This window comes from Phragmites australis, chromosome 8, assembly GCF_958298935.1.
Source record: "Phragmites australis chromosome 8, lpPhrAust1.1, whole genome shotgun sequence".
Classification (NCBI taxonomy): Eukaryota; Viridiplantae; Streptophyta; class Magnoliopsida; order Poales; family Poaceae; genus Phragmites; species Phragmites australis.
The window spans coordinates 31,624,824-31,637,018 of NC_084928.1; the positions used below are offsets into that span (position 1 = coordinate 31,624,824).

The 12,195-nt window shown below is 42.6% G+C and overlaps 1 protein-coding gene across 2 annotated transcripts; it reads right to left on the reverse strand.

Annotated features, from left to right (window-relative positions):
• Positions 1 to 3,187: 3,187 nt before the first annotated feature.
• LOC133927061 (protein RDM1) lies at positions 3,188 to 6,356 on the reverse strand. 2 transcript variants are annotated; one of them, XM_062373324.1, is made up of 4 exons: positions 6,215 to 6,356; positions 5,993 to 6,142; positions 5,493 to 5,642; positions 3,188 to 3,852 (listed from the first exon to the last, which is right to left on the reverse strand). In XM_062373324.1, exons 2-4 carry the CDS (start codon positions 6,138 to 6,140, stop codon positions 3,452 to 3,454), a joined length of 699 nt encoding a protein of 232 aa, XP_062229308.1. In that variant the 5' UTR covers positions 6,141 to 6,142; positions 6,215 to 6,356; the 3' UTR covers positions 3,188 to 3,451. The 2 variants fall into 2 exon arrangements, with proteins under 2 accessions (XP_062229308.1, XP_062229309.1); XM_062373325.1 differs by lacking the exon at positions 3,188 to 3,852 and adding an exon at positions 3,871 to 4,419.
• Positions 6,357 to 12,195: the final 5,839 nt, after the last annotated feature.

Below are 12,195 nucleotides of genomic sequence, written 5' to 3' on the forward strand. Positions count from 1 at the left end.
ACCGCGATAGTTGCCATCACTGCACTGAGTGCCAGCAGATTAAGTCTACCTCGAGCACCAGGATAGGAAATACCTCAACATATATTAGTTCGAATTTGGCATTCGTTTGACTTCAGAGTCTGCAAGCGGTGCAACATCAGCTTCCTACCGGCCGCAGCGGAAATGCCATGTTTATTTGTTTCGCTCCAACATCTCACGGCAGCAGTGCAATAATGGTTTTGAGACCCATCGACTTGAACACCATTGCCAACGAGATTCTGCTCCATACATATGTCCACCAGCACCACTTATATGCGATCACCAATTTTCACCGTGTCTGAAACTCATCGCAGTACAAGCATAGGTGCACCGTTATTTGGTTTACTCCAATGTCCCATGACAACCATAGCCATATGAATGTATGGCGAAATAGAAAATGCTTCATAGCATTGTTAAGTTATCACTGCGGCAAGGTATGTGTTCTAGCTATATATTGGGAAAGGAGTGTAGTATTCCAGTGCCAAACTGATGAAGCTCATCCAGTTTATGCCCTGTTGACATGCATATATTGATGTGCTCTCATATTTTTCCCATGAGTTCCTACGCCAGGTAACGGAAGCATTTGCGTGATTCTCAAGCAGCATGCGCTGCATCATACAAATTGTGGTAGAGTTAAGCAGTAGAATTTATCGGCTTACCAGTATCATACCAAGAAAAATTGATGAAAAGAATACATAAAGCTATCATGATATCCCGAAGATTCGTAAATGTCCTTTCGGAGTTGCATTGCTACTGACAGAGATAATCTTTTCATGTACCACATTATTTTTTGGTTCTAAAGTCTTTCTGGAGACATGGCTGCCATCAGAGAATGTCCTATTAGGATCCGCAGAATTCTTCGCAAATTGACCTAGAGGCTTACTGAAGTAATGAATTGAAGGAAGCGCTTCATTCACTAGGTGATACATAACTGAATGCTATGTCCGAGATTATATGGTCTCGAACTAAAAAAAGTAATAAGCGAGAAATGGGGAAGTCCTGTTTTCCATATCATCCAACCAGAGTCCATAATAACTATGGTTTAGTCAGTTGCAGCTACTAGAAAAGTAGGTATGATCACTCGCCGCGGTGATACTGTAACTGATTCTGTTTCCCGTTGACAGAAACCACGACAGTTCTAGACGACGGATTGGCTCGATGGAGAAACAGAAGGTTACAACAGATATTCCTTGTTGATGGATAATTTATGATTTATTCAATAAGAGGGTCCTTTGTTTTCTTGCTGATGTGATCCAGGGGCGGAGCTATTGTTACACCAATAATCCAAAACTGTCCACACTGAAACAACCATAATCAATAAACTGACTTTGAAGTTGCACGCGTTTCTATACATAGGATGGAGTGGTGCACCCCTTCATTTTGGTCTAGGATAATCCCTGATGTGATCTACTGATCCTATTAGCTATTGGCTACACTTAGTGAGATATACCACATGAGTGTTATTGGTCCTCCATCGCCGTTGACCCTCCACGCTCACCGGGAAACCCTCGGCCAAACGGCCGGCGAGGCCTCTTCTCCGTTCCGGGAACAACCGGTTGAGAAGCCGCAGTGAGCAGACCTCATCCTCTGCCCTAATTAAAGAAGACTCGGGGCTGCAAGCAAGACTTATGTGTGGTTTTGATAGGTTTGCCACTGCTATAGAGAAGGTGGTTGAAGATGATCAAAGCAAACCACCAAAAGATCTTTAGCAGGGAATTAAAAGCCTTCATGGTTTTGATGGTGCCTATCTTGCTCACTATTATGCCCATTTGTGTGAGAAACCTAATATTGCTTGGGCATTCTATGGACTAGATGTCTCTGACAAGTTAGTGTGGGTTGCAAGGTATGTGGCTCTGCACTTTCCAGGATGATGGCAAATTGGTTGTTGTTTGGCTGGTTGTCTTTTGCTTTCAACCAAAGACACTGAACTATGGTTTATTATTTATGCATACTTTTGGTATGTACCAATGCTAAGACTTGATGTAAACTGCTTTATTATGATATTGGGCATTTCTATTATGTAATTTGTTATGTGGAACTGCTATCATGTGAACTGTGTTGGGTATGAGTTCGTGCTGAAATTTAAATTATTGATTGTGGTTGTATGTATCTCTTCGCATGAAAATTCAGGGTATGACTAATGATCATAAAAACTTTGTATGATAAAGTGTAATCATGCAAGTTTGTGTCCGAGTGTTGAGAAATCATATGGATGAACATTTAGGAGATTCAATGTCTGGTCCTTCTGAACTTCCCCTGCCAATAGAAGTGCGAATTATGACAAATTTCGTTAGAGGAAAATAGCATTGGATGAATTATGCATTTCTTTATAGTATCACAGGACTTCAGGAAATAAGGCATATTGTCCAACATATTACGATCGTAATTTTTAGCACATGTGTTGTAAGAATTTATAAGAGCAGTTACCACACAAACACAGGTATTGAGAGAGTATTTACCACATAAGCACACGTATTGTAAGAGCAGTTATCATACAAACATACGTGTTATAAGAATTTGTAAGAACAGTTACCACACAAACACACACGTTGTAAGATCAGTTACCACACAAACACATATGTTGTAAGAATTTGTAAGAACAGTTACTATAAAAATACATGTCTTGTAAGAGCAGTTACCACATAATCAATGATAAGAGAAGGTATCCTCGCCACTCTATTTGTTTGGGTGATTACAATCACTCATCCATCCAAACAAACAGAAAAGTTAGATATCCTAACCACATTCATCCATTCAAACAAATAAAAATATTGAGTATCACATCCAAGCAAACAAATAAGCTAGTAGATAGCTCTATCTCTAAGGAGATAGATGATCATCTCTCATCCAGCTTTGTCTAGGGAACCAAACACATACTAAATGGACCGGCGCTTAAGAAAACACGTCACAACGGCCAACACGAATAAGGACCTCTTCTCCAGTGGCAGTGGATTGTATTATGCCAGGGAAACGAAATATTGTGATCTTCCACAAGAGTTTAACTCTTCCAAGCTAATGTGAAAATGAATAGTAAACTAACTACTCGCTGAAGAAACCAGTGAGATTGAAAAGCCTGCGTCCGTTTGAAGCGGATCCTGACGAACCTGCTCAGAGAGGATTATGGCTAAGGGGATTATGGCATTCCTGATTAGTATCCATCATGGTCAAATATCGGAACTCTCTAAAAAGTCCTTCAGAGAAAACAGCAAGCAATGAGGTACAGATAGATGGTAGCAGTACTACTCGTACTTGAGTTGCAACATCGAGGCCAGTCCAAATTGAACTCAACGCTAGCAAGCCCCACCACACCCACCGACCCACAACCACAAGTCGCCTTTCCGGCGACACTATGCACACAATGAAAGCTAAAAGCAAGGATAATCCTCTGTAGGCACACATTTTAGTAGTGTAACTGCATTTGTACCAGGTACTGTCAAGTATCAAAGCCAGAGTAGACGCCACTCCCCCTCAGGAGCCGCTTCTCCTCCTCGACGTAGTTCTTCCCCCTGCTGGCCTGCCCCCGGTCCCTCTTCCGCTTCTCCTTCTGTGAGAAGGAAGCACTCTTCTTGTCTTTATCTAGTAACTGGCTTGGCTGCGCATTATGCACACCGATAAGCTTCTCTCCTTCAGTGACGGCAGCCCTCGTGCGCTCCCGTTCTTCATAGGACTCATGTGCATCTTCTTTGTCATCGCGGTCTTTCCCAGTGGACCAAGACCAGTTAGGTTCCTCCTGCGGAGGGCGAACCGTCAAGACAGATGGGCCACCATGGTACCCATGCCGGCTCAAAGCACTGAAATCCAAGCCACCAGATTTCTTCTTCTTTGACATGGATGCTGTTCACAGAGCTAAAATCACTGTTAAAATAAACCCTAACAATGAGATATGATACTCGGAACATGAATCATTTGGTGTTCATATTACTGTGTTGATATTTTCACGATTTAGCAAACCAAACTGTGCAGAGGCTTACAGCAGGAAAAACCCAAAATGGACAGAATAAGGAGGCCCAACTCATAACGTTTGCTAGTCCAACTTTATGGGAGGGAAGACTGGATCGATGTAAGCATGATACATGGGATCTGAGGCCCAGAGCCTAGCTAAGTGGTGGCCTGAGGTGGTCAACCTATGGACATCTTCAGTGGCCCAAATTAGGGACTCAGCTCTCGCAGGGTTGATGATAGCATCCAGACGCCTGTGCTCATCATCACACCCAATCCTTTGCCGATCCCACGTTTTCAAGAGGACATTAGTGAGGTAATGCAAGGGTTGTTCATATAACTGCTTCATCGATCTGCCGAGTCCCATCCATGATGTGAATGGGATTACAGAACCTTGGTAAGGAGGAACTGGAATGTGCTTCATGTACTGTTGATACATTTCAGCCCTCCTGATCAGTGCACCTGCATGATCCCACTACTACATTAGAAACACTATCACCAATGATCTGCCACAGCTCAGTCCACATCTCACTATCTCAGTGATGTCCAGTTCAAAGACACACTAGTTTCTTTCCCCGATGAACTTGGCTACAACTATCATACAAACTTATTTCTTATTTGCACAAACTTGTCATTAAAAAAAATCTAGAACGGTGCCTAACTCAGCCAGCTAAACCAGATACGAATCTTGGATAGTAAACCAGATGCTACAGTGGTAACCAGCTGAGAGCAATCTGTTTGCAGTCAAGTATCGTGAGCCTGTTTAGCGCTATCGCATTCTATAAAAAAATTACTGCTGCTGAGAAAATCCAAGGTATCCCTCCTTTAATAAGGGTAACCAGCCGACAGCCAGCAGTTTTGGGAACTCAAAGTTCAACTATTCAAACAGCTCGTGTACAAGATAGCATATAGAACAAGCAGACAATTTCTCCACGGAAATTATGATAGCTCAAGATCATAAAGCATCTACACATGCAGAATGTTGAAAGTTCACTCAATCACATGATGCACATCTCCACATGTAACATATTTGAAGAGAGCGCTGACTTCGGTGATTACACTGCTAAAGTAGGTTTCTTAGCTTCTTGGGGAGAAACATGCTCGGTCTATTTGTTACAGTTACGCACCTACTTTTGTACGGCATACAAATATCAGCATCTAAGCAAGTCCCTCCGGCATCTTGCTGTATTATTCCCTCCACATTCAATTTGATATGAGAAGATTAGACCAATATGCAACAACCTTCAATTCTTCATAGATGGTTGAGAAAGGTAAAATTCATATATGGTTGGCAAATGCTGCATCATTGGGAAGGTAAAAACTGAACAGTAAGGACTACCGTACCACTAACACATAGACTAGCCTACTCATAATTGGGTTATCATCTTAAGGCCAATGTACAACACACAAACTTCAACAATCACAGTGAATTATCAATCAAGCATATCAAGGCAACATCCTACCCACGAGTGAAACTCACAAATGCAAAGTGATTCATGAATCGTGAGTTAACAAATCACTGGAATAACTCTCACCTTCCGCTGTTGCAGCAGCTTTGGAGAAGTTGGGCAGCCTGAAGGCGTTCGTGCCCTTCCCCTTCCCGGCCTCATCATCAGAATCTGAGCTCAAGGAGTCGTCAGAAGACACCTCCTGGGGCTCCTCCCGTGGCCTTGCCTTGTTCGTATCTAAAACGACAAACAAGGTCAGCGCCACTCAATTGGGAAACAATCTTCATAGATTGTTGAGAAAGTAATCTTCATATGTAGTTTGCAAATATAAAGCCTATGATATATGTTGCATCTTTGGGAAGGTGAAAACTGAACGGTAAGAACTACCATACCACTAACGCATCGACCAGCCTACTCATAATCGGGTAATCATCATAGGGCCAATGCACATCACACAAACTTCAACAATCACAGTGAGTTATCAATCAGCCATATCAACGCGTGAACCTATCCTCGAGTGAAACACGCTAATGCGAATTTATTAGCGAATAGTGAGTTAACAAGTCACGGTAATCGATAGCTCTCACCTTCTGCGGCCACAACAGCTTTGGAGGCGTTGGGCAGCCCAAAGGCGTTCCGGCCCTTCCCCTTCCCGGACTCGTCTCCGGAACCGCAGCTCGGGGAGTCGTCGGAAGACACGTCCTGGGGCTCCTCCGACGGCGCCGCCCTCTTCATTTCTGATATCCACAAACGGGGTCAGCGTCACTCCATCTGGAAACCGCGGGGGGCGCAAGATATTGGGATCTCACCTAGATCACAGCGACGACACCTGACTGGAGGTTGACGAATCGGCGGCGAGGGGGCGTACGAGGATGAGGTCGCCGGCGCCGGAGGCGTCGTGAGATCCGTGGTCGAAACCCTCGACCGCTTGACCTCCCTTTGGGCTTCCAACGAGAGTAGAGAACTAGAGATAGATTCTCTTCTTGGGCTAGTTCAGTAGAAAGGCCCAATAATTTTGTGGTCCGGTGAGGCCTTGTTCAGATGGGTTTCAGCCCATCTAAACATAGCCCTGAGCCCCTGAGTGGGAAAAATTCCGCTCAGATAAGGATTTTTATTTTTTAAATAAAAAATATAAATATATGTGTCCGTTTTGAAAAATTGTAGATTTAGAGTCATGGCGCCTGTTGAAAGGATGGCAGGTTTAAAATTCAAAAAAATGTTGCCCAGAACTGCTGGTCTGAAAATTGTAAATATGTGCGACCATTTTGGAAATGGCACATCTATCCTCATGTCGCTAGTTGGATAGGCGACAAGAACTTGTCATCCGCTGAACAGACGATAGGTCCACTTGGAGTCGTGATGTCTCGCATCTCCACCTCGAACGGTTGCTGACTAGATCTTTTGGCCAGGGTAATGGCATGCAGGACGATGGCGCGGGCGACGGCGACAAGGTCGGCGAGCTCCATGTGAAGGAAGCAAGTGACGGCTGTGAGGCCAATGAGCTCCATGTGTCGGGCCAACGGTGGAGCTCGAAGCCGGCGCGATCCCGAGCAAATTTGGACAACGTAGTCAGAGCGACAGAGGTCCCAAGTAGATTTCGATGATGACGGTCCCGAGTAGATCTGGGCAACAATGGTCACCACCTAGATTTGAGCAGAGGCGAGAAGATCTGGCCGAGCGGAGGCTATTGTGGCGGTGGTGGTCCTGAGTGGCATGAAATTGAGCAATATCAAGTGATGGCGACACAACGGACGATGGCGTAGAGTAGATCGTAGCGAAGGATAGCGGATCAGGAGGCGACTAAACCTATCGCCCGCTAGACGGGCGACATGTTCTTGTGGTTCGTCCAATGGACGGCAAGAGTATAGATGTGTCTTTTTTCAAAATTGGCGCATATATTTGTAATTTTTGAAATAAAAATATATAAACAAAAAATTCTCATTTCTATATGTTGTTCATGTTTGTCATATGTGAATGATGAACTATATGTGAACCGTATGTGATAGATATATGTGAATAATGAAGTGTATGTGGTTGTGTGAAACAGATGTGAATAAATTGTGATGTGTATATGTGTGAATGAGATATGGTGAATGAAATATGCTTATATATAATTGTGTGCTATTTTCTGTTTCAGGACTTGGCTAGATATAACAGAGGCTAGCCAGAAATACAAATGTTGTATTTTGAGGTGTTAAATTATTACTACCAGTTTTAGCTATAAACTGGTTATAATAATAAGGTTTTCATTATCAATTCATATTATAAATCAATTTTGATAAAGAGTATCACTACCTGTTTAAAAACCGTGAGATGTGGTGTTTGGTGGCAGTGAGCCTAGTTCTTGGTTGTTCAGCCTTGTTTCCCCGTATTATCCCATATCGTTTTAGTACACCTGCTTATATCTCTGGAGGGGATTCTTTTGTATAGATAAAAGGAGATCATTCATAAATTAACTACCATCTTGATAGAAAGAGCTAATTAACCAGGTAAACAAAGATCGATTTGCCATGTACAAATCTTACTCAGAAATGTCTCTCTCCTGTCAATTCTTTCTGTCAGTGCGTGCTGTCTTTCCAAGACTCCAAGTCGTGCAGGGTTCATGTCTTTTCTAATAGTGGAAATCATCTCGCTTATGCATCGTTAGATGCATCCAGACAAGAAGAGGTTCATCTTTAGCAACTGATATTTTTGTCATGACAGGTGGAGATCATCAGACATATACAATTGGTGCAACTTTACTAGCTAGATGATAACAAAATTTATACAACTAAAAGCAATCAAGATAGAAATAAATATATATCTTCTATATATCCATATACACGCATAGCTCTTGCCTAACAACTGTAGACCTCTGATCAAGAGATCACGATCACACATGATTCTGCCTGGAAGTGGTCATCTTAAGCGTCGTGGTTGCAGCATGCAAGCATTACAAGCACTGCATGCACTTTAGCGTATAGTTGGAGCCAAGCCGTGCAGCTCTTTATCAAAAGGCAGTGAAAAGTTCATCCTAGCTAGCTAGGAAGGCATGCAACTTGCACTTCGAAAATGAGATTATTAGTGGCAGCTTTTAGGAAGTTTTGTTCTTCTTTTGACTGGTCCTACCTAATTGATTATACTGATCTTTTTTTACTTTACTTGCATTGACCGAACTCTAGCGTGCTTGCTGTAGGATATATACATGTGCAATGATGCAAATTTAAAGGTAGGAAGAACAAGAACAATTATTTGCTGGAACTCCGGCCTATATGGTAAGGAATAAGAGAGTTATATGAATGGTCTTCGTTGTCTCTTTGAGCAAATTAGTTTGTTTAATGCATGCAAGCTGTAGTTAGCTTAAGCTGTTAAGGAAAGATGGGAAATTCCGTTTATACTTGTGCACATTGCTTTTACCCGCAGACTCGATGTGAGTACAGAGGGGCAGCGGAAGTGCGGTAAATCAGTGAGCTAATGTTTCATAAGTATTTCATTGAACAACTTATGGGCATGAACAATAACAAAGCCATAAGCTTTAAATTTTTCACAACAAGCTATCCAATGGATCAACAAGCATACACTTATAACTATTAACTCATTAGAGCATCAATCCTCATGATCCCAATATCAACATATCAAAGAACACTATCATGTCTCATTTGCCAATCAAGCATACACCATATACTTGAGAGGTGGTACCAATAGCAAGCAAGATGATGTCCAATCAACACATATGATAAGAGAAATATCAAATCAAGTGTTGACACCAAGATTACATAGAAAACCCCTTGCGGGGAAAAATCACAAACGGCGGTGAGCAAGCAATCCACTGTGAAGATGAAGTACACGAGGTGAGAGCCAACAAGAGAGGGGAGGCTCCAAATCCCTCATTAATCTCAGTCTTTTTGTGGTTGGATTTGGTGGATCTAACTCTCTCCCTCAGGTCTCCTAACTCTAGCTCTCTCACACAAGAACTCACTCCCTTTTATAAATGAGCACTACGGGAGAATACCCCTTCGAGTTTAAGTCTAGAGATCACAGGTTCTAGCGGTGTCAGACTCCGGTCTGATCGCCAGAGACATTTCGTCTCTGCATGTCGGCAATCTGACCGCAACATCGATCGGTCAGACTGCCAGCAGCACTCCGGTTGGTCTAAAGCAGTGATGGTATCCAGGTGTCTGACCGTCACAAGCACAGTCTGACCGTTGCCAAAGGTGAAAGTTGTAGTTGTCCAAATCATAATTCTCCACCTCAGCGACAATTGAACCATGGAGCCAACACATCAAGTTTCTTGAGGCCAAATGTTCAAATTTCAAATGCTTCATCTTCAAGTAACCAATTAACATGTAACAACCTCACCACCTCCAATGCTACATATGGAGCTAACTCAGGAAAGCACGAACATCAACCAAGTCCAAGCAATGCTCAAACTTGGCTTTCGGGACCACCTTGGTTAACATATTAGTTGGGTTGTCTTTTGTGCCAATTTTCTCAACATACAAAGCTTTCCTTTTCACATGAAGCCGAATAAATAAATTACGCACATCAATATGCTTTGTTCTCTCATGAAATTTTTCATCTTTTGCAAGGTGAATCGTACTTTGATTATCACAAAAGACACACGATCAACTTGCCCAATGCTCAAATCACCAAGAAAACAATGAAACCAAATAGACTCCTTCACTGTCTCAGCCAAAGACATAAACTTAGCTTCTGTGGTGGATAATGCAACACTATGCTGCAAGGTTTCCCTCCAACTAACACAAGACCCACAAAGCTGAAACACATAACCAATGAGGAAGCATCTCTCATCAAGATCCTCAGCAAAGTCAGAATCAGAATAACCAACAACCTATTCTGGATTTGCTACCCTTTGGTCAAACATCAAACCATATTTGCTTGTGCCTCTATGATATCAAAGGATCCACTGTACCACCTTCCAATGTTCTTTGCCTAGCTTTGACATGAAATGGATCACAACACTAACTACATGTGCAATATCAGGACGTGTGCAAACCATAGCATACATCAGACTGACAACTACATAGGCATAAGGAAGTTTAGACATACATTTCCTCCTCTGCATCCAATGGCCCAGATGAAGTAGACAACCTGAAATGAGCAGCCAATGGAGTAGAAACGGGCTTCGCCTGTGACATGTGAAAATGATGCAGAACTTTCTCAATATATTGACTCTGAGAAAGCCAAAGTCTGCCCTGAGACCTGTCAGGGTGAATATCCATACCCAACAACCACCTAGCTGCACCCATATCCTTCATCTCAAACTCACTCTTGAGCATGGCCTTAATTTCATCAATAATAGAATGACTCTTTCTTGCAATAAGGATGTCATCAACATAAAGCAACATATACACCCTTGAGCCATCTGCAAGAACATGCTAAAACACGCAAGCATCATATGAACTTCTTTCAAATCCATAGCTACTAACATAAGAATCGAAACAATGGTACCATTGCCTTGGATACTGCTTCAAGCCATATAATGACTTCTTTAGCGAAAAAACATGGTTTTCTTTGCCTTCAACCATGAATCCTTTTGCTTGTGCCATAAAGATCTCCTCCTCAAGTTCACCAAGAAGAAATGTTGTCTTCACATCCATTTTCTCTAATTCCAAATCAAATAGAACAACCAAATCTAGTAAAGCCTGAATCGAAGTATGCTTCACAACTAGAGAGAATACCTCATGATAATCAATTCCTTCCTTCTGACTGAAGCCTTTGCCACCAATCTAGCCTTGTACCTTGGAGCATCAACTCCTGAAGAAGCATCTTTGAGCTTAAACACCTATTTACAACCAACAATCTTGCACCCTTTGGGCGGTAACACCAAGTCTCAAGTGCAATTCTTTTGCAATAATTTCATCTCCTCTATCATAGCATGGACCCAACTAGCTACTTGAGGACTACGAACTGCCTCTCTGTAAGTGCTAATCTCATCATGCTCAATATCCTCAGCAACTGTCAAAGCGAAAGCTGTTGTACGTCTGCCTCTCGCAACTGGTGTGACCCACTCTCTATAGTGCTATGGTGGTCTCCTTAATCGCTGAAGATGATGTGCTATAGGAGAGTCTGAAGCCTCTGAAGCTCCACCTGAAATTGTATCCTCTGACTGACTATCAGCTGCATCTGACTCATGATCTGCCTCATCAGTGTAATCCTGAACACCCTCTGTAGACTTTGACAATAATGGTCATTGTTGCTGCTGACTGTCAACTGTAGTAGACTCGGTCACTGGAGTCTCCATCTCAAATGTTACCCTCTATGCTATCTGCTCGGCCTCTAAACCACCATCTGTAGAAGCTCTACCTGAAGTGGAAGCCTCTCCCAATTGTCGACAAGCTGGAGTAACAATCGCCATCTTATCGAAGGTCACATCTCTGCTGACATCACCTTAGGGGGTTTAGAATCTTTACACCACAAACGATACTCCTTAACTCCGTCACCGTAACCAAGGAAGACACACTTCAATGCTTGAGGTTCCAACTTGTTCTGAGAAATGTGAGCATACATCGGACAACCAAAATCCTCAAGTGATCATACTGAGGTGGCTTGCCAGACCACACCTCATCTGGTGTCTTACACTCAATAACTATCAAAGGTGAGCAGTTTACTAAATAGCATATTGTGGTAACTAACTCTACCCAAAGACTCTGTGGTAGCCCGGCATGAGAGAGCATGCAACGGGCGCTCTCCAACAGTGTCCTATTCATACGTTCCGTAACTTCATTCTGCTGTGGAGTACCAACTGTGGTGTAGTGTCAAATAATGCTGGTTTCCTGACAAAACTTCT

What these genes read in the sequence shown, in the direction of transcription:
- LOC133927061 (XM_062373324.1), bottom strand. Translation starts at nt 6,140, where the DNA reads ATGAAGAGGGCGGCGCCGTCGGAGGAGCCCCAGGACGTGTCTTCCGAC. An exon ending in AGCTGTTGTGGCCGCAGAAG is followed by an intron (nt 5,643 to 5,992) that starts GTGAGAGCTATC and finishes TTGTCGTTTTAG; the next exon opens with ATACGAACAAGGCAAGGCCA. An exon ending in AGCTGCTGCAACAGCGGAAG is followed by an intron (nt 3,853 to 5,492) that starts GTGAGAGTTATT and finishes CTCTGTGAACAG; the next exon opens with CATCCATGTCAAAGAAGAAG.